General features: G+C 24.9%; 2 protein-coding genes across 11 annotated transcripts; one reads left to right on the forward strand and one right to left on the reverse strand.

Annotated features, from left to right (window-relative positions):
* Nucleotides 1–468: 468 nt before the first annotated feature.
* LOC103573663 (E3 ubiquitin-protein ligase RING1) lies at nt 469–3,301 on the reverse strand. Of its 2 annotated transcripts, none has more exons than XM_008552836.2 (5): nt 3,213–3,301; nt 2,465–2,804; nt 1,775–2,372; nt 1,385–1,687; nt 469–1,263 (listed from the first exon to the last, which is right to left on the reverse strand). In XM_008552836.2, exons 2-5 carry the CDS (start codon nt 2,705–2,707, stop codon nt 1,046–1,048), a joined length of 1,362 nt encoding a protein of 453 aa, XP_008551058.1. In that variant the 5' UTR covers nt 2,708–2,804; nt 3,213–3,301; the 3' UTR covers nt 469–1,045. The 2 variants fall into 2 exon arrangements, with proteins under 2 accessions (XP_008551058.1, XP_053593275.1); XM_053737300.1 differs by lacking the exon at nt 3,213–3,301 and adding an exon at nt 2,947–3,197.
* Nucleotides 3,302–4,621: 1,320 nt separating this feature from the next.
* On the forward strand, nt 4,622–19,672 carry LOC103573664 (putative uncharacterized protein DDB_G0282133). Of its 9 annotated transcripts, none has more exons than XM_053737723.1 (7): nt 4,622–4,791; nt 5,834–5,959; nt 13,698–13,770; nt 14,393–14,622; nt 15,524–15,815; nt 16,677–16,895; nt 16,966–19,672. In XM_053737723.1, exons 3-7 carry the CDS (start codon nt 13,708–13,710, stop codon nt 19,489–19,491), a joined length of 3,330 nt encoding a protein of 1,109 aa, XP_053593698.1. In that variant the 5' UTR covers nt 4,622–4,791; nt 5,834–5,959; nt 13,698–13,707; the 3' UTR covers nt 19,492–19,672. The 9 variants fall into 9 exon arrangements, with proteins under 9 accessions (XP_053593698.1, XP_053593694.1, XP_008551059.1 ...); XM_008552837.3 differs by lacking the exon at nt 4,622–4,791 and having other exon boundaries at nt 4,920–5,959; nt 16,966–17,617; nt 17,720–19,672; XM_053737724.1 differs by lacking the exons at nt 4,622–4,791; nt 5,834–5,959 and adding exons at nt 6,489–6,840; nt 7,994–8,019.
* The last annotated feature ends 885 nt before the right edge of the window (nt 19,673–20,557 follow it).

The following is a 20,557-nucleotide window of genomic DNA, read 5'->3' on the forward strand; positions in this document are numbered from 1 at the left end:
ACTTATAAATGATGTATGTACGTAAAAATTGCTTATAATAAAATTACATTCATTATTACAAACACTCATTCAGTATTAATTAATTGTATTGATAATTATTATTTTTAACCACCATATGAAGATACAAAATAAATAATTATTTTTCGTTATATTCATGTGATATAATGCTTAACACAACATTTTTAATTAATATCTTATTATTTATAAGAATAAATAAAGATTTGTATATATGCTGTCATATGATATGGAAATTAACAACAAGTATTTTCTGTTGGTCCTATAAACATCAACAGCTCTATTCTTATTCTTCTTTTTTTAAATTTGCTGATTTTATAGACATTATACATACATAACTAACTACTTTAGTAAATAATTTAAAAATGTTCTCATAAGACTTTTTATTCAATTAATAATTATCAAACATACATAAGCATTATTCTTTTGTATAATTTTATTAATTCTTAAACAAAAAATAGTAATAATTGGATGTTTGTTCATGTTTTTAAATAATGATTACTGATTAAATATTAAAGACTATTAGAAAATACTTGATTATTTATCCATGTATTATCTAAAATAATAAGAGAATAATCTATTGCTGTATTACGGCAATAAAACTCCAATACGTTACCTCAAGACGTTAATCCAATCAAAGTTTATCTTGCTCATAATATATATTTACATATGTTTACTTTTTTTTATTTATTCTAAATTTAATTAATAATGTACATAAATATACATTCATTATTCCAATAGTTAGTGAATTAATGAATTTAAACTTTTTCAAGTATACAGATTTAAATCTACCATATATTTTTTATAAAATACAATAACTTTTAAAAAAAATGACAATTACTTAATCAATATAATTAATAATAATAATAATAATAATAATTGATTTTTAGTATTAACTAATGTTTAATAGAAAAAAATGGATTGATAAATTTAAAGTTACAAGTAATAACTTAATTTACTTTTGTTTAAATTTATTAAGAGACGCGTTTAATGACTAGCTTGCGTCCAACACTAGTTGACGAGGTTTTCCCTAGGTTTTTTTCCAAGAGTAGTACATTTCTAATGGTCGATTAACTTTCCAAAATTTATCATTAACTTGGCGTAAAGTCTGTGCGCCACTTAGAACTATGTACTGGCCAGGTTGAGGTGCAATATAAATGCAAAAATTTAATAATCTATCAGATTCTGGTAGTTCTGTATCTAGATCTAATGTCAATCGCATTGCTAAGTATTTACTTAAATGATCAACTGAAAAAATAAAAAAAATAATAATGATAATAATAATAATAGTAACAACAATAACATTAAAATTTAAATAAATGAAATATTATTGTATAATGTTATAAAATAAAATAAAATAAGCATATACCAGTTGCATTAGCGGTTGTTTTAATATAACGAATACTATTTTCTTTAAGTGCTTTAATAAGTGAATTATCACCAGCCATTTCAATGGGATGTGGTTTAAATACCAATTCAATTTCATTGAGCATTAAAGGCTCAGTAGGTCCTTCTCCCTCTGTATCAACCATTGAATCACCACCACCAGTTTCAGCTTCCGCACTTGATGAATCATTTTCCGAATTTTGTAGACTTTTTTGACGTTTTGCTGGTTTAGGAATTTGATTATTTGGATTTGGGGATGGTGTTGTTGAATTTCTTGAGGTTGTACCTATAGATATATATATATATATATATTTAAAAGGTATTTTTTTTTTATATTATCATTTTCTCAATATTAAATTTAATTATTTATTACCAGAAATAGCTGGACTATTTGCTGCTTGTAAAATATTATTCATTGAATTTGAATTCGAATTAATTCCACCCGCATTACTAATATTGTTATTGTTGTTATTATTATTATTATTATTATTATTATTATTTAATGCCGTTGCACCTTGAGATGAGTCACTTTGATTGGTAACAATATTGTTAACTGGATTTGGTGTAGTGGGTGCGCTTACATTCGAAGACATATTATTATTGTTGTTGATGTTATTATTATTATTATTACTGTTGTTGTTATTGATACTATTACTATTATTATTGTTGTTATTGCCACTAGTATTGTTGTTGTTGGTGGTATAATTTGTTGCATTATTGCTATTTTCTGATTCATTGGCTGCTCTTCTAGATCTTTGTGGTCTATTTTGGCTTTGTAATTTAATACCTTCGGTTATTGAATTAACTAAAGCTGCTTGAGAATGTGACTTATTTAATTTAGCTAACACTCGTTCCTGGTGAGCTTCATACTCATCACGACTTGGATAAATTTTCGATATCAATAAATCAAAATTTGGATCAGGTCTTAACGATCTTTTAGATACTAATTTTTTTCTACATGTTGGACATTCCTAAAAAAAAAAAAAGTTAGTGATATAATAAAAAAATGGTGATAAAAATAATTGTAATCAAGTTAAAAAAAATTTGATATTTTTTATTAAACCTTATTGCCACTTCGTAAAGCTGTAATTATACAGTCAGAGCAAAATCGATGTAAACATTCCTTCGTTGTCATTGTTTTTTTCAACATATCCAAGCAAATAGGGCACATTAATTCACTATGTAAACTTCTTGGACTAACTGCTATTTCAGTATTATCAGTAATAGCATCTTGTGATATACGATGTAATTCATATAATGATAATTCCCATGTTTTGTTGGATCCTATTTGCTCTGTTGACGCCATCTTAGCTTTTTTAAGTTAAGGTGGTTAAGGTTAACAACACAATACAGAAATGCAGCTATGCAGCAATATAACACACCTAAACACTAAAAACTGAAAACTGAAACACACATTTTTTTTAATGATATATGATATTATTCAGAGCAGCTTATAACTTGTAATGATTAATTTAAAGTTACTGTATACAACTAAAACTTATTATTATATTATTAAAAAATAAATAAATACATGAAAAAACTCACTAAAGCTCAACAAATTACAATCTGTGATATTACTCTTTTTACTCTTTTATTTTTATTTTCTTTTTTTTTTTTTTTTTTTCTTTATAAACACTAACTTAACATACTACCTATTTTTATATGTTCAATTATTATTTTTTAAATATTTAATTGTTATTTAAAAAACAATAAAATTTTAAGTAGTCCACTACAGTTTTAAATAATATATACATATGTATATAAATAGGAAATGACTCGGTAAAGTTATAGTTTTTAGTTTTTTTATATACCTATATTATAAATTTAATAGAAAAATAGCGCGCCATCTTGTTATAGTTAGGTGTTAACGTTTTAATGTTATTTTTTAGGTGCGGTTCCTTTCCTTTTTGTTTCTGTATTATACCATCATATGAACTTATAGTCCTGCTGGGAGCGTTACTGTAGTATTATTAAACAATATAATAAGTACAAGTGTCTTGTCAAGTTCCTTTTTTATCAACAGTTAATAACAAATACATGCTGTCTTGAAAAATTTTGTGTTCTGTGGTCTTCTAGTGGTTGGTATCAGTGGTATGCCATCAGTTGTTAATAAATATTAAAAAAACAAGGGCATTTAACAATTATTGCGCAATCGTAATCTCGTTATTTTAAAAAACCTGCAAGCAATTCAAATAATATCAACAAGTTTAAAAAAAAAAAAAAAGATTGTAGATAATTAAATACAATAACGGTAAATTCGAGATGTAAAATATGGTTGTGATAACCGCAATGGTTTGACCGCAAACCACTTTTTATATTCTCTTTCTGTATATCATAAAAAAGATGAGTCTAAATTATTATTGTCGACCTTGTTGACAAATATACCATCTGAAGACTACTTAAAAATTTTTTTTCCCGAGCAGATTTATTTTAGCTAGAACAATGCATATATTGAATAATCATTAAATTTATAAAATTTATAAACAGTTGAATTTAATATTTATTCTATACAAGAGCATATATAACATAATATAACAATAAAAAAGTTTTTCAAGTATATAAAGTAAAAAATACTTAGTATGTACCCGATCAGGGAACTAGTACCCGCGATCACTCCATATATTTTTATATTTATATTTAGTAAAATTTAGTAAATATAAATATAAAAATACATGAATGATCGGGTACTGAGTCTCTTACATTATTATACATATAATCACTGATTTTTCATCACGACTGAAAACATCAAATAAATACATAATAAGTTTTTGCGTGCGGTTGAATAATTATTGTTCAATCTATCAAATACAATATAATTATAGTATTTATGCTTAATAGAGGAGTAATGCTTAGAAATAAGAAAAAAAAAAAAAAATAATAAAAAAAAAAACTAATAGAAATTAAAAGTCTAAAGTACTTTTACACGACGCTAATAAAAAAAATATAATAACTCTATACTAGCTTATTTAATTATTGCGGGTAATAATATAATTATTATTATAGGTTGTTTTCTGTATATATTTATTAATAGATAATCTAGTTGTTTATTAATTCAGTATATAACATTAAAAGTATTGCATATAAATATTATGTGTAGAGACTGGGACTGGATATGGAGTCTGGGCGGTTTGGACGATACACGTGATGCAAACAACATATCTTCACCTCACAGTCACTAAGCAGTTATATGTACCAAGACATCAAGTGGACTCCAGTATACAGTAGACAGTAGACAGTAAACTCCTCTAGACTTCTCTAGACTCGTCCGAATTAAATATAATTAAACTTAATATTAATTTTTTAAATTCACTAATTTATTGATTAATCAGTAATGTTTTTTATAACAACTATAAAAATTATATTAGTAGTTATTTTAATGTAATTTCAGAGGTAATTGTTTTAAATTGTGTAGTACAGTGTTTACGTTTTTTTTGTTAAAATTTTTGAATTATTTATTTTCAATAGTATAAAATAATATAATTTTGTGGAAAAGACACTGGGTGCAAATAAATGATATTTTATGTAAAATTAAGACAAAATATATAAGTATATACACATACATATATTTAATTTAATTTAGGTTGATTAACGGATATGTATTATATGTATATGCATTCGGTACTGTGCAAAATCCAGCTCAGTAGGTCAAATTCACGATTATTTTTATTATTCTCATTATATAATTGAATAAATCAATAGATATTAAAAATTAGCGCAATTAAAATAACAACAATATGGGTGTAATATCAGCGATAAAATTAGACAAAAGTTGGTGCATAATCGGAAATCATAATAATAAATTCATAAGATAATTACTAATTCTAAGCTCACGTTATAAAAAGAATGGTCAATTTTATATGTTTGTTGAGTCTTTAGTTAATAAAAAAATGATAGGATACGAGTATTGCGAGTCTAAAACAGTCTAAAACGACCCAGAAAATAAAGAATATACTGCCTTGTATATCTTAGTGGCGTTAGTGTAAAAAATCAGGTACTGGCGGTACTGGTAAACCGTTAATGTAATAAAGGCGCGTGTATGTACAGTGTACCGACCGTATAAACCGTATAGACATATAATAATAATCTTTAATAATATAAAAACAAAACAGTGTATAGTTGGAGTACAAACAGAATACATAGCAGCAGCTTTGTCATCACCACCATCATTATCAAAAATTTTAATTACTTAATAACATTTTACAGAATATAAATTTTATATATTCTGTGAGTGAATGCACTGTTTTTAAAAAAAACCAATGGGTAATTTCTCATCATCACAGCGATGCGAGTCACGTAAAAAAGTTTATTTTTTTAATTTAATTAATAGAACATGGGATAGTGTGAGAAAATTTAATAGAAAAAACCTAAAAAAAAAAGAAGAAAGACAAAAATCTAAAGAAATTTATCACGATACTATTTTTTCACGATCCAGCATCAGCAGCAGTAGTACCAGCAATACCAGCAATACCAGCAATACCAGCAATACCATCAACAGCAGTCGATATAATCAATGCGTCGGTTTTCATTACCAAGATGTTGGTAGTACCTATTACGATATGTGAGTTTAAGTTCTACATTATCATCAGCTAACATATAATGTACATGCAACGCATATATATATAAAAAAAACAAAATAATATCAAATAAAAATTCGGTAATTTTGATCGAAAAATTTTAAGTAATTATATTCAGAGGATATTTATTAATAATAATATTTTAAAAAATATAAATTTTGCATAAAACCAATGAAACGCCGTAGTATTCATAAATTTTTATCTTTATCACCTGATATTTAAATAAAAAAAAAACTTAGTTATATTATTTATTATTCAGACAAAAGTTAAATTTTTTATTATACTAAATATAGGCAATAGTTTTACAAAAGTCCATTTTTTAATATAACATTTAATAATAAATAAATAATTTAAAAAATAATAAGTAGAGGAAGGTAGCGGCGCATCTTATAAATTTAAGTTAATAGTTATTTTATTTTATTTTATCTCCCTTCCATCTACGCATGATGCGCATGACTCATCTTTCTTAGATAACCGAGTCAAGCCGAGTCGAGCCGAGCCGATAATAGTCGATGTAAAGTAAGGTAAAGCGGGTAAGGCTTTACCATGCAGGTGGTTTAACATTTACACCGGTACTTTACTTATACTTTACACTTACTACTTAGTTGTCTGTTCTGTTGTGTCTTGTGTCAGTATTTCGGTGACAGTCAAGAATAAAGTCAGTAAACCCGCGACTACTCACGACTATCACATCAGAACTTGATCCGTATTATAAAAAAAATGTCATTTTATAAATAAACTTTTTTATTGCAGTTGTGTTATACTTGATAATAATAATCAATCTTTTGAGTGAAACTTTTTTTTATTTTTAACATAAAACAATATTTTTAATTTATTTTATTGCGTGGATCAAAATTACTAAAAGGTATTTATCACATTAATTTACGACTGAATTAATCGTTTTGTAAATTATATCGCGTGCTTAAAGGTAAAAGGGCGCATATTTTTTTTTTATTGCCAATCGAATCGTAGACACGTTTTACACTTAAAAATGAAAAAAAAAAAAAAAAAAAAAATAATAATAATAATAATAATAATAATAATAATGAAAGGTAAAAGGGCGTATGTCTTGAATTATACGCCCTTTTACATTTAAAAATTCGAAATTTTGGTGATCTAAAGGTGAAAGGGCGTATCATTTTTTTTTTTTTTTTCGGCCAGTTCACAAAAGAACATATTCATAGTTTAAACAAACACTCGCTTTTTATTTTAAAAAATAGTTATTATAAAATTTAAAAACATGAACAATTATCATAAAATTATAATGTTTAATTAAAAAAAACATCAGGCTCATTTTGGTACAGTACACGGAAAAATTAAAACCCGACTGGTTCCTGTGCAAGAAAAAATAAGGGCAAGCACATGTGCACACACAAATCAGTATTGTTCTGCACATGATTGATTACGGTGCTGCCGTTCGGGTGCGCACCAGAACCAGTCATATGCTTGCCCTTATTTTTTTTTGTACAGGAACCAGTCGGGTTTCAATTTTTCCGTCAATGGCCACTGGCAAGAAATTACAAAATATTTAAATGTTATCTGTCATTGTGATTTTTTTTATTGCTTAATGTTTACATAATTTGTTTGTAATAGATTTATTTTATATTTGTTTATATCGAACTTTGTATATGAGGCTGTTATTTTAGTATAACTTGTCTTGTGAAACTATTATTTAACATTTGGTATAAAAAATACAATTTTTGTTTATGCGCCCTTTTACCTTTAAGTAGTACTTTTCTTAAAAGTGAAAGGACCTATGTTTTGAGATACGCCCTTTCAGCTTTAGGATACCAACTTTTTTTTTTTCACAAATTTTTACGTTTCAGACAATTTCAAAACGAATGGCAAAAAAAAAATTTTTTATACGCCCTTTCACCACAAATCCCTATTAACCCTTAGCTATAAGCCCTTTTACCTTTAAGCAAGCGATAGGGTATCAAGATATTTCATTTTTTTTTTATTTTTCTCTATATAGTATTATTGTTCTAGAATATAATTTAAACTTAAAAATTTTTTAGTCAACAACCGAAATTCCAGTTATAAGGTAGTTTTTTTTCTATTTTAATAATATTAGAGATTATATATATATAAATTTAAAAAAAAATATTAACTCTTTTTAAAATAATAATAAAAAAAAAAAAAAAAAAAAAAAAAAAAAAAAAAAAAAAAAAGAAATTATTCCATGGAATTTAGATGAGAATGAGAGCCAAATGATAACTTTGTTCTACTGTTGAGATATTATATCAAGTATTTCTCTGACAGTTTATTTTAGACATGAAACTGAATTAATTTTTTATACGTAAGAATAAGAAAATTATTTTTAACAATCATTTCTCTAAGAATATATTTATTTATTTATCTATGTATAATTAAAAAACGATTGTGTGAAAATTGCCATTAAAGTTTAACAAATAAAACTTTTTAAACTCTTAGTAATTATAGATTATATATATGCATATAAATGTAACGACAATGCGCTTACACTATTAATTATTGTATTTAAATATAATTTAGATTAAAAATTTAAATTGTCCTGGTGATAGTGGTTGTGGAAGAAGGGTGGAGTAGGGTGGAGGATTTTTATTCAGTTAAATAATTTTTTTCAGTGTACACAATACTGTGTATAACTATATACTTTAAATAATTATAATAACAACAGTGTATGGGGAGGATGAAGAGTAATAGAGTATAAATAAGTGACGAGTCAAAACAAGACAGGCCTTAATAGTTATTATCATAAAATTATTCAGAGCGTAACATGAGGACGTGTGTTTAAGATGATGATACCTACAGTGACTAGTTTATGTGATACGCAGATAATTATTATCTATATAAATATTGTCCCAAGCATACTCACTTTTCGTCACGCAAGATACTTTTATTATTATTATTATTATTATTATTATTATTATTATTATTGCAAAACACACATATATGAATTCCTTATTTTAGAGAAATTAGTTGATAGAAAGAGGCAATTAGTTATTCCTCTAAATAGATGTCATTACGTATATACAACTGCTCCACTTAATTTTTATAGCTTGGCTTCTATTTCAGTGACTTTATTCTTTACTACTATAAAGAGGTAAAAAAATGAAAACTATGGTTTGAAAAAAGAAAATAAATAATAAATTACATTTTTTTTTCATTTCTTTGTAAAAAAATTGCACAACGCTACCGTGAGGTAAACAAACAAACAATCAGACTGAAAAAATTACACTGATGGGATTTAAATTAATTTTTATTATCAATAAAATTCGTTTAATTGTGCCTAAATGAGTAGGTATTTAAATTTATTTAAAACTAGCTTCCCTACCCGGACGTGCCAGCAACCACCAATTACTTCTCACAAGATAATGTACTTATCTGTTTATATACATGTGTAGATAGAAAAAGACAAATAAAAAATCAAAATTTTAAAATATAAATAAACTTTTTTAAATTTAAAAACTTAATTTTCAATTTTTTAACATATGTGAAAAATTTTAAATTTTTCTTTGATTAAGATGTCATTTTTTTTGTATGAGTTTGAAAAATATTGTTTTTAAAATGAGATTTAGATTTGTAGTTATGTATGTATATTTTTCGTTGGTTAAATTTAAATTATCAATGGGTACTGACTAAAAACTAATAATAATAATTTAACCTAGAATTACAACAATTACAAAGACCAAAAACAAAAGTATGACATACCATTGTTTCTTTAATTTCATTTGTATAAAAACGATTTTACTATATATACACAATACAAAATACATGTACACATAAAATTAATTATCTGAATGAGAAACATAAGGAATAATTGGATTTAATTAAAATTTTTGTATACTTAAACTCATTCTTTTTCTTTTTTTAAATAATTATTATAAAAAATAATTCTTAGAATATGAGTTGAATAAGTTTTAGTAACTCTATGTATTTCAAATAATTATGTATAAAACTGCATTCACACACACACACACACATACACATATATAGGCATATAGAGTAAGTGTAAAAAAAATAACTTGAAGAAAAAACTCATGTGAATAATTCATTTGCGCTATACAATTGCTGCTGGCGCTCAACGGAAATGAGAAATCAAATTATTAACTATATACTATATAGAATATATATATTAATCTGTTTTAATTAAAAATAATTTTTTTTTCACCAATATTATAATATGACACTACTCATCACCACTTAAAAGAATAAATGTTGTTGTGTATCTAAATTTTCTGTATGAATTGGTCATATTTCGTGTAATGAGAGCACACGCTCTATGCGTGTGGAAAAGATATTATGTAATACAGTTATGTATTTTATGGTTGTGGTAAGAGATGATGGAAGGATAGGAAAAAAAATAAAAGTTTTTACATCAACTAGAGAAAATCATAACGGGTTGTAAATATTGATCATGTTCTTAGCTTTTACATATCATTTTTAAACTTAATAATCAATAATATAAAGAGTTGAAAATAGATTGTAAATGTTGTAATTAATACTCAACTTAATCAGCAACTTGGATAATATAGGTTTATAAAACTTTTTAATACACATTGTAAAAGGTAACAAATAAGACACGTGATCTAATAATTGATCATCAGCTTATAGACCGGATTTATTATTATATTTTACTGATATACACCACCCGTGACTTACAATGTCACTCAATAATTTATTACAAATTACATATCTTTACTTCAAAGATATATATTATTATTATTATTATTATTATTATTATTATTATTATTATTATTATTATTATTATTATTATTATTATTATTATTATTATTATTATTATTATTATTATTATTATTATTATTATTATTATTTGTGTATGGAAACTATCACGCATTAATAAATACTATAATGAAAGCAACAATAATTATTGTTGTTGTAAGAATGTATACACTATAATGGGTTTTTAAAAAAAAATAACAATGAAATACAAGTAAATACAGATAAAGAAAAGAAAATAAAGAGCAAAGGAAATTTATCAAGACAATGAAAAATATACATATATTATGAGTATAAAATCTGTTAGCATATGCAATAATAAATTCTAACAAAATATTTTTTTTTTCTCCTCAGTTTTATGATGTTATTATTCTCAACATCAAGATATATCTTTTCTTATATATTATAGTCTTATCTCATTGTGTGAACACAAATTATTATTAATTAATACTAAAGTTTGGTGGTAATTACTACTATACAAACAGTAATTTCATGCCTACAAATTTTATATATATTTACTCATATCATTCATCCGCCTATACATATAACGGTAAATATACAACATATATTTATTTATAACTATCACATATAATTACTACTCTTCAACCAAGTTAATGTATACAATAACAAGTATAAAATATCAAAGAATTTAATTATTATTTTAGTTTATTTATATGGAAAAAAATTAACTTATGGTTGACGTAATGAGAATTATTTAAAATTTATTAAATATTTTTTTTTTTTTTTTAAACAAATCATGTTTTTCGTTTGTTTCTATTTATATATATGTAAATGTGTCTGTATATTGTGTAATGAAAGAAATAGAGAGTCGATAATGATGATAATAATAATAATAATAATATGTGCAAATTATAAAATATATAGGTTATCAAGTACTTGAAAAAGTCGAGCCCGTATATGAAAATACTTATGGTATGATATAGAAATGAAATATAAACTTAGTTTTCACTTTGCCCTTGATTTTAAAATGAGGTTATAAAAATTTTTACTTGATTATATAAATTAAATTTTCATAAAGTTACGCTTCATATATAAATATATATAATTTATTAAATATATTAATTTGAAATAACTGATATTCAATAAAATACATTAAGTTTGGTTTTGCTAGTATTTACAGCGAAAAAATATGTATATATAATTAGATAAATAAGTAAAAATAAATATGCATGAAAAAAATTATCGTAAAAAGACAGAATAAAAATTTCATTTTTCACATTTATTATTATCTTTTTTTTTTTTTTTTTTTTTTTTAATTAATATCGTTTTCGTATGCTTGATAAAATTCGTAAATCTTAATCTTATACTTACTATAACCAGCATCTATTTTCTTGCCGTCGATTGTTCTTCTTATTACTATATATAAATATAATATCTATGATTTTTATTATCTTGTGATTACATCAATTAGTATCCTGAACAGTGTGTATACTTAGGTAAGATAAAGTTTAATATTCTCCTTAAGAATACATATATAGAAATCGTCAATCATTTAATATTAGTCAATAGATCGTTAATTATGAGATGAAAAAGTATATAATATATATAGTTGATAAAAGTAAAATGGGACTAGTTAACGAGTATACAGTATACTAAATAATAAGTAATTATTAGTCATGTTTTATACTAATTTTATTAGTGATTATACTGATGATATAACAAAGCTATGGGTATTATATAACTCTTATTATTATTAAGTATATTATCATATAGAGGCGCCACTGAGGCATCTTTTGTCTTCCGGGGCGGCCGGAGCTATTGACGCCTTCTTCGAGTTCTTAGCTGTTCTTAGCAGTTCTTAGCTACCTCATATCTTCTGATAATAATCTGATTAACAGAAGCGTGAAACATAATATAATATAAACGGAATATAACAGGAAGTTTAACCGTTTTGATTACTAATATTTTTTTTTTCTTTTAAGATACTTTCCATTATTAGATTTTATGTTATTTTATTATATATAATATTTTTCCGTACAAGAAATACTAATTATTTTTTCTTGTACCTTAAAATATTTTTTTAAAGCATACTGTTGTGTTTTATTGCAGCTACTTAATTAATTCAAAAATCTTTCATTTATTTTTTTTAAAAGTTGAGAGCTTTTTGATGCAGTAAGTGAGAGCCACATAATATATATATATATATATATATATATATATATATATAAAAATTTATTCACATCAAGTATTCAGGTGCGGAACGCTCGGTTTGCTTGGCTCGCGGCTTCTTTAACAGCCACACAGATAATAAGAATATATATATATATATATATATATAGTCTATGGTGCATATCTGTGTAATCTTACAAACATGATTTCTTTCATGAGTCCGGGTGTCTAGTCATAGTATGTATGTACATATTTTAGTTGTTATTCAGTGTCCTTTTCTCAACAGCAGCAAAGATATAGTGGATATAGTGCATAAGTAATATATGTATGTGTGTACACAGCAATGTGTTGATATACGAAGGATTCAAGCATCATATACGGGTCAATGCCTCGGCTGTCTGTCCTTAGTTCCGTACATTTACCAACCACCTCTGTATATAGTATCCACTTTTCTTATACTTGTATATATATATGTCTTACACATACGGGAAACCGGCAAACGGGATACTCATCCATATCCATGTCATGCTTTGACCAGCAACCCGACAACTTAGCGGCAGCAACGACAGACCTATACTAACCAATCTAATGTATAGGGGATAGGGACAGATAAGGACAGATAAGGACATGAATCTACTCCTCCGAGTTTCAATTTATTTTTCTTATTCATGCTGTCTTTAATTATTATGCGATTCGTCTATAGATGATCTTTCTTATTATTCTATATCGTCGTGTATATTGACATAATAGTAGTTAAATGTTAAAACCACTAATAACTTCTGTAGCAATTAAATATACATATTTATATTACGTTACAAGTACCAAAAGTTTAATCAGTTTACATGTTTAATTATTAAATTTTTGTTTTAGTGAATCAGAAATGCCACCTAATGCAGAAAAAGAAATATTGGCTGTTAAACCTTGGAATTTACAACAAGAAAAAGTAAACTTTTATTAATTTATTATAAATCATAATTATTATGTATTATATTAATGTTAATTTATTTTTCGTTATCTTTAATACTATCGTTTCCTTAAAAAAAAAAATACTTAATGAAGGTAAATTAAATAACCGTATTCATCAGAATGCAAACTCATCGGCAAGTAATCACCAACTACCTCCGTTAACCATCAGAAACTTTGTTTAATACTGCTTATATAATATAATATAACGTATATAGCGTATTAGCGTGATCGTGAAAATTATAGCAACTTGTTTAACGATAAACTTTTATGAAATATTCATACACCAAAAGACAGAATATATATATATATATATATATATATATATATATATATATATATATACATTATGGTAATTACACTCAAGTGTATTAGTCTGTAAAAATTATTCTCTATTTTTTTTTTTTAATTCAGTAATCTTAATTATTAAATAAATCATAAAGATTTTTAAATTGTGAAAACCCAAGTTACTAAAATAATTTAGATTTATAAATTTTTTTTTTCATCAGCCTTAAGGCAAATAAATAATCTAAAAAAACTTTTTTTTAAATGTTATATAAAATAATAAATTTCTGTCATATAAATATATTAATTATTTATAGGAACGTTTACGTCCACCAACATATAATGCTGAAGATTATGCAACAGCATTAAGAAGATGGGGCAGACGTCCCATTACTAATGATCATGATTCTCAAGGGACATTACCCTCAACAACAAGTTCAAGTTCCGGTTATATATCAGGAAGTGGTGAAATGACGTTAAGACAATTTACATCTGTTAGCGAACTTATTAATAAATTACGTGCTGATCTTCGACTCGCATTTCCAAGGTTAGTCGTTGTATACATCGTCAGACTACTGTTTATTCTATATGAAACTTATACTTTTTTCACTAATATTACAAGTCAAAAAAATTTTACTATGTAAATTGTACTGAATAATAAGTAATATGATGATAACAAAATTTAGTATTCTATACAAAGATTGATAGATACTTACTATGCCGCAATATTTATATTATGCATATATATTATCACTACCAATATAACTATTACAGGAAACAAAAAAAAATAAATTTAGTGTTGCGTTTACTGCATAAGAAATTATTTATACTATACAAAGAACCGCTTCATTTATTATTCTATCGTCTTAAACCAACAAAAGAATAGCATATATAACACACATATACACTATTCTTTTTATTCATACTTAATATACAATTATTTTTTATTTTACATTTTACATTTTTTTTTTTTTTTTTTTTTAAATTCACTATTCATTTATGATTTATGTGAAAAATTAAATGAAAATAGTTATTCTTCATTGTGATAATAATAATGATAATAAAATAGATGCAAGACGTGAAAAAAATAAAATAAATACATCTATAATACTGCTCGGACAACAAGTCCCGGGAGAAGGCAATAAGCAAGGAAGCAAGCAGGCAGACGACATCTGCGGTTTCCGACGATGATGCCGTTATTTGGTTCTTAACAACGCTATTAAACGACGTGTTATGCTAGATCAAATGAAGGAAACGATAAACTACAGTTACAGTACAACAAAGATAGAGTTAAAGACTTGATACATATTAAAAAATAACAATTGACAATATCAATTTTGATTTAATTATTTTAAATTAAATATATTATGATTACTGACTATATACATATATTTTTACTTAATTATCAATAAAATAATAAAAATATATATGTAATAATATAATTTTAGCTTTGTGCAAGAATTTTCAAGCTCACCAGCTGACGGAATTACTCTACTGTTAGAAACACTAAGGGGGGTCCAGCTAATACAAAGTACACCACCATCAGCTGGACAAAGTGGACCTCGTGTCGGTACCCGAAGAGCGGCACTTGATGAACTTGGTTGTGTTGAATGTTTAGCTGCATGTGTTGATAGATGTGCTGATGCTCCAAGACTTTTGTCGCAAGCACAACCGGGACTTGTTGCACTCGCAGTCTGTCTTACCAGTAGCTTGAACCGGTCTCGGGTTCTGGCTCTTCAAGTATGATATACATTTTATCTTTATCTTGTTCTTCTTATTCCTCTTTTTGTCATCTACTGTAGTAATTTAACAACATCGTTTCATACTTGTATACAAATACCGTTATTTTTTTTTTTTTTTTTTTTTTTTTTTTTATTATCACTAACAACAATTTTAAAAAATTTATTTAATATGAATATATATATATATATATATACATACTTAGGTGTGTAGTTTTTCGAATTAAAAGAAATATCATAATTATAAAAATAATTTTATAAGAAAGAAAAGAATGTTAAGTTAAAAAAAATTTATATTTTAGGCAGTATCCCGTTATATTTAACGTTGTACTCAATAACACCTAAGCAACAGTTATATGTGTAGCCAGAAGAAGACCAGTTTTAACTTATCGATTTCTTATTCTTCAAGATGATTTTAAAATTACTACACCTTTACTTACTTTTCCATATAGTATATATATATATATATATATATATATATATATATATATATATATATATATATATAACCTTGCCGCGCATTAAAATATCTATAAGCATTGGTCAGTCGGCTAACCGTTTTAACACAAGTTATCATACTACTGTAGTAATTACGGTTCTTTATCATCATAAGTAGCATATCAATTAATATATTATGTTTTTAAAACCCACTACTTGTCATAAACCAACTTCTTAAATTGAGTATGTATTTCTTTCTTTCTCTCTGTAGTTGACACACTTATTATTATTATTATTATTATTATTATTATTATTATTATTATTATTATTATTATTATTATTATTATTATTATTATTATTGAGGCTAAAATATTGATGTTTATGTCTTGAATTAACAATATTAATTAAATGATGATATTTTTAGCTATTGACGAAGGTATGCCAGATACCCGATGGACATACTGCAGTATCTGAAGCCGTTTCAACTTTACGATTACGTTATGGAGAAGGAGGAAGATTTAGATTTCTCGCTGGTGCATTATTAGCACCACGAGCTGCAGTTGCTTTAAGAGTCTCTGGAATTTCATTTCTTAACGCATTTTTAAAGTCTGCTCCCAGTACACAATCAAGACTTTATATTCAGGTATGTACTTATTTATTTATAAATTATAATTTACAATATAATTTTAATGAAATAAAATAAAAAATAACAGGCTGAAGCATGCGAAGCTGGTCTTGAGCCTCGTGCTCTTCAACAATGGTTATCAAAAGATGAAATTCATCACAGTGATGAATTGTTGGGAAATTTATTGAAAAAACAAGTATACAAATGGTCACAAAATTGCATAGATGTTGACAATCTTCAAAAACGTTTAGTTCGCGCTGAAGAAACCTGCACGATTCTTACAAATAAAATAACAGTTTTACAAAATCAACTTGAAAAATTACAAATGAAAAAAAGAACAATAATTAACTACGATGATGGTGACGATGATGATGATGATGATGATGATGATGATGATGATGATAATGATAATAATAACTCTGAAAAAAATTTTAAATCTCATTCATCAGACATTAAAGAACTACAAAGATTATCCTCTAACGGTGAAGATGAAGGTATAAGTTCTTCTGAACGTTCAAGCAGTCCAGAAAATTTGCATCATCATCATTACCATCATCGTCGTTATCATAATATTAATAATAATAATAATGGTAATGATGATAATAATCAACAACTACAACAACAAAAATTGACTACAGACAAAACTAATATTGACCATGATCAAGAAACAACAATAGACGATGTAATAGAAGAATTGCGTATAATTGTAAAAGATGCTGAGGAAGAAGAAGTTCGCAAAGGTAAAGAAAAATTATCTCAATCGAAAATAAATAGTGGATATAAATGCATGATTAAATTATCTAATCAAGAAAAAATTAATTCTGAATTATCTAATTTAATAGATGCTGAAAAAATAACAATAAACAATAATGATGATAGAAAAAAGGACGGAAAATGTTTAAAAATAGTTGTACAAGGCCCTGAAGTTGAAGAAGCTATTATACCAGCAATTTTATATCCACAACCACCGCGAAAAATTCCACCATGTTTATCAACCTTTATAACTTCTGATAATGCTCCTAATAATGAAATTTTAGGATATACATTAGTAGGTTATAGTAATAATAACAAATATGATAATGATGGAGTTAAAAAAGATATATTTTGTGATGAGAGTGATTCATTATTAAGTGCATCACGATTAAAATACATTAATAATAATAATAATAATAATAATAATAATAATGATGATGATGATAATGATGAGAATGATGATTGTGGACTTTATTTAAATAAAAGTGGGGTAACAATATGTGAAGAATCTGAATTTGAATTAGTAACCAATAATAATAATAATGAAATATTAAATAATGTTGATGATACTGATAATGATAATAATTTAACTGAACCATGTAAATATTTTGAAACAAGACAATTTGAAAGTCACCTTAATAATAATAATAATAATAATAATAATAATAATAATAATAATCACAATCAACGTTACATCAAGAGCCAGGTTGAAAAAAAAAAATTACGACGATCAGCAAGTCAAAATTATTTAGATAAAAGTATAACAAAATCATCAACGACTGGAATTGAGGATCGTATTAAAAAATTTGAAAATATGAATTCATTTGATAAGAGTCTTAAAACAAATAATAACTTGACGTCATCACGAAATAACTTAAGTAACAGTCGAATCGATGACGGAAATTATAAAAAAATACGTAGATCTGAGTCATGTCATCAGGTATTATCGTATTTCGTACCAAAAGAAATTAATAATAACAACAACAACAACAACAACAACAACAATAATAATAATAATAGCAATAATCGAGTCGTTGGTAGTGAGAGTAGACTTGATTATGTTGACAACTATTATGACAACAACATGATTTTGATGCATCAAACTCTTTCAAAACGTTTTAAACCCTATAAAATTGTAATTCCTCCAGTTTCCGATTCATTATCTGATATAAAAAAAAAATCATCTAATTCGAAATTAACTAAATCTTTAGACAGAATCGATGAGGGTTTAAATTCATTAGTCGATATTGTTATTGGAGACAATGGATCAAAAAAACACAAATCTGTTTCAGCTATTCACAATATTGGTAATGATAATAATAAAAATGAAAATTTAAATAGATCACATAATAAAGAATTTGTAGTAAAAAGTAACAATAGATTATCAAGAAAAATTAATGGATCATCATCATCATCATCATCATCATCATCGTCATCGTCATCATCATTATCGTTGTCATCAAGGTCGTCGTCTATATTGAGGAATGATAAAGAATTATATTCAAAGGAAATAACTAATCCGAAAAATTTAGCTAATGAGTATAATTTTAATAATTTTGGTAGAGCATTAAATTTAAATAATGATAATTGTAAAAATGATTCGTCAATAATTTCATCATATGCGTATAAAAAATCGTCTGATAAACTTTTTGTTAATGATTCAATAATTTTTTCAACATCTGGCAATAAATCAAATGGTGGTGCTTTTGGATTAAATCAAAATCGATTTAATGCAGGGAAGTATTCCGGCAATCATAATATAATAAAATTACCAGATAATATTCAATTAAGAAAAAATTCTGTCCCATCGATTGTTAACAATCGTTGCAAGGTTACAGATATTATTTCTGGACTATATTAAATTTTTAGGAGAAAATATATATATATATATATATATGAAAAATGAAAATATTTATTTCATTTTTATTACTTTGAGACTGAGAGTAAGGTGGAATGTCGTGCAATGAGTATTATTTATAAAATTATTAAAAAAAAAATAATAATTTAAATATATTTATTAAGAAGTTATACGTAATTTTGGTGAGAGGTATATACTGTTAAATATATTTATACATATATATATATATATATATATATATATATATATATATATATATATATATATATATATATATATATATATATATATATATGTTAAATTATTTATTTTTATTGTAATTAAATAATGATATACTATTTAAAATGTATAATTTTATTTATAAAATATTTAATTTGAGCTTATATTACATTATTTAATCTACATATTATCCTATCCAGCAAAAAAAAATTAATGCAAAAAAAAGGAATATTAATAAAAAAAAATTTTAACATCAGAAATAAGTAAATATTGTTTTATTTTTATCTAAATAATAAAATTTTATATACAATTAAAATAAATATTTTACATGTGCTAAAATTAAAATAATAAATGAAATTCAGTGGGATATTGGTCTTAAAGTGACGTTAAGTCGACATCTATCAAAAATTTGTATTAAGTACAGAGTATATCTAGTATAAGTAATTTTTTTTTTTTTTTTTTTTTTTTTTTAAACCAAGTTTCTTAGCTCTAAAATAAAATTATTCTGCTGCTCATAATGTTATGTAGTAATTATAATATATGAAATGATAAAACGATCAAATCGATATTTTCGATATTTATTAATTTAAAAATAAAACATTCACTGGGGGTTTGGGTTCTTGTTATGTTAATAACTATACTAGCCACTATTATTTGTAAATTATAATAATAACAAATTATTTGACAGGTATAATTGAAATAAAATAACTTTGGCTAATTACTATAAAACATACTTTGAATTGTACTTATTTACAATTTTAAATAATAATAATATATACACTATAATACAAATATTATATTTAAATAATAAATAAATATTGTTAATAATAATAAAAAACAGAAAATAATG

The sequence above is a fragment of the Microplitis demolitor genome, chromosome 3, assembly GCF_026212275.2.
Source record: "Microplitis demolitor isolate Queensland-Clemson2020A chromosome 3, iyMicDemo2.1a, whole genome shotgun sequence".
Lineage (NCBI taxonomy): Eukaryota > Metazoa > Arthropoda > Insecta > Hymenoptera > Braconidae > Microplitis > Microplitis demolitor.

Excerpts from the sequence above, each read along its gene's own strand:
- LOC103573663 (XM_008552836.2), bottom strand. The coding sequence starts at position 2,707 with ATGGCGTCAACAGAGCAAATAGGATCCAACAAAACATGGGAATTATCA. Across the intron at positions 1,688-1,774 it reads AAATAGTCCAGCTATTTCTG|GTACAACCTCAAGAAATTCA; the intron begins GTAATAAATAAT and ends ATATATCTATAG. Across the intron at positions 1,264-1,384 it reads AACAACCGCTAATGCAACTG|TTGATCATTTAAGTAAATAC; the intron begins GTATATGCTTAT and ends TTATTTTTTCAG.
- LOC103573664 (XM_053737719.1), top strand. The coding sequence starts at position 5,658 with ATGGGTAATTTCTCATCATCACAGCGATGCGAGTCACGTAAAAAAGTT. Across the intron at positions 5,960-13,697 it reads GGTAGTACCTATTACGATAT|TGAATCAGAAATGCCACCTA; the intron begins GTGAGTTTAAGT and ends TTTTTGTTTTAG. Across the intron at positions 13,771-14,392 it reads GGAATTTACAACAAGAAAAA|GAACGTTTACGTCCACCAAC; the intron begins GTAAACTTTTAT and ends AATTATTTATAG.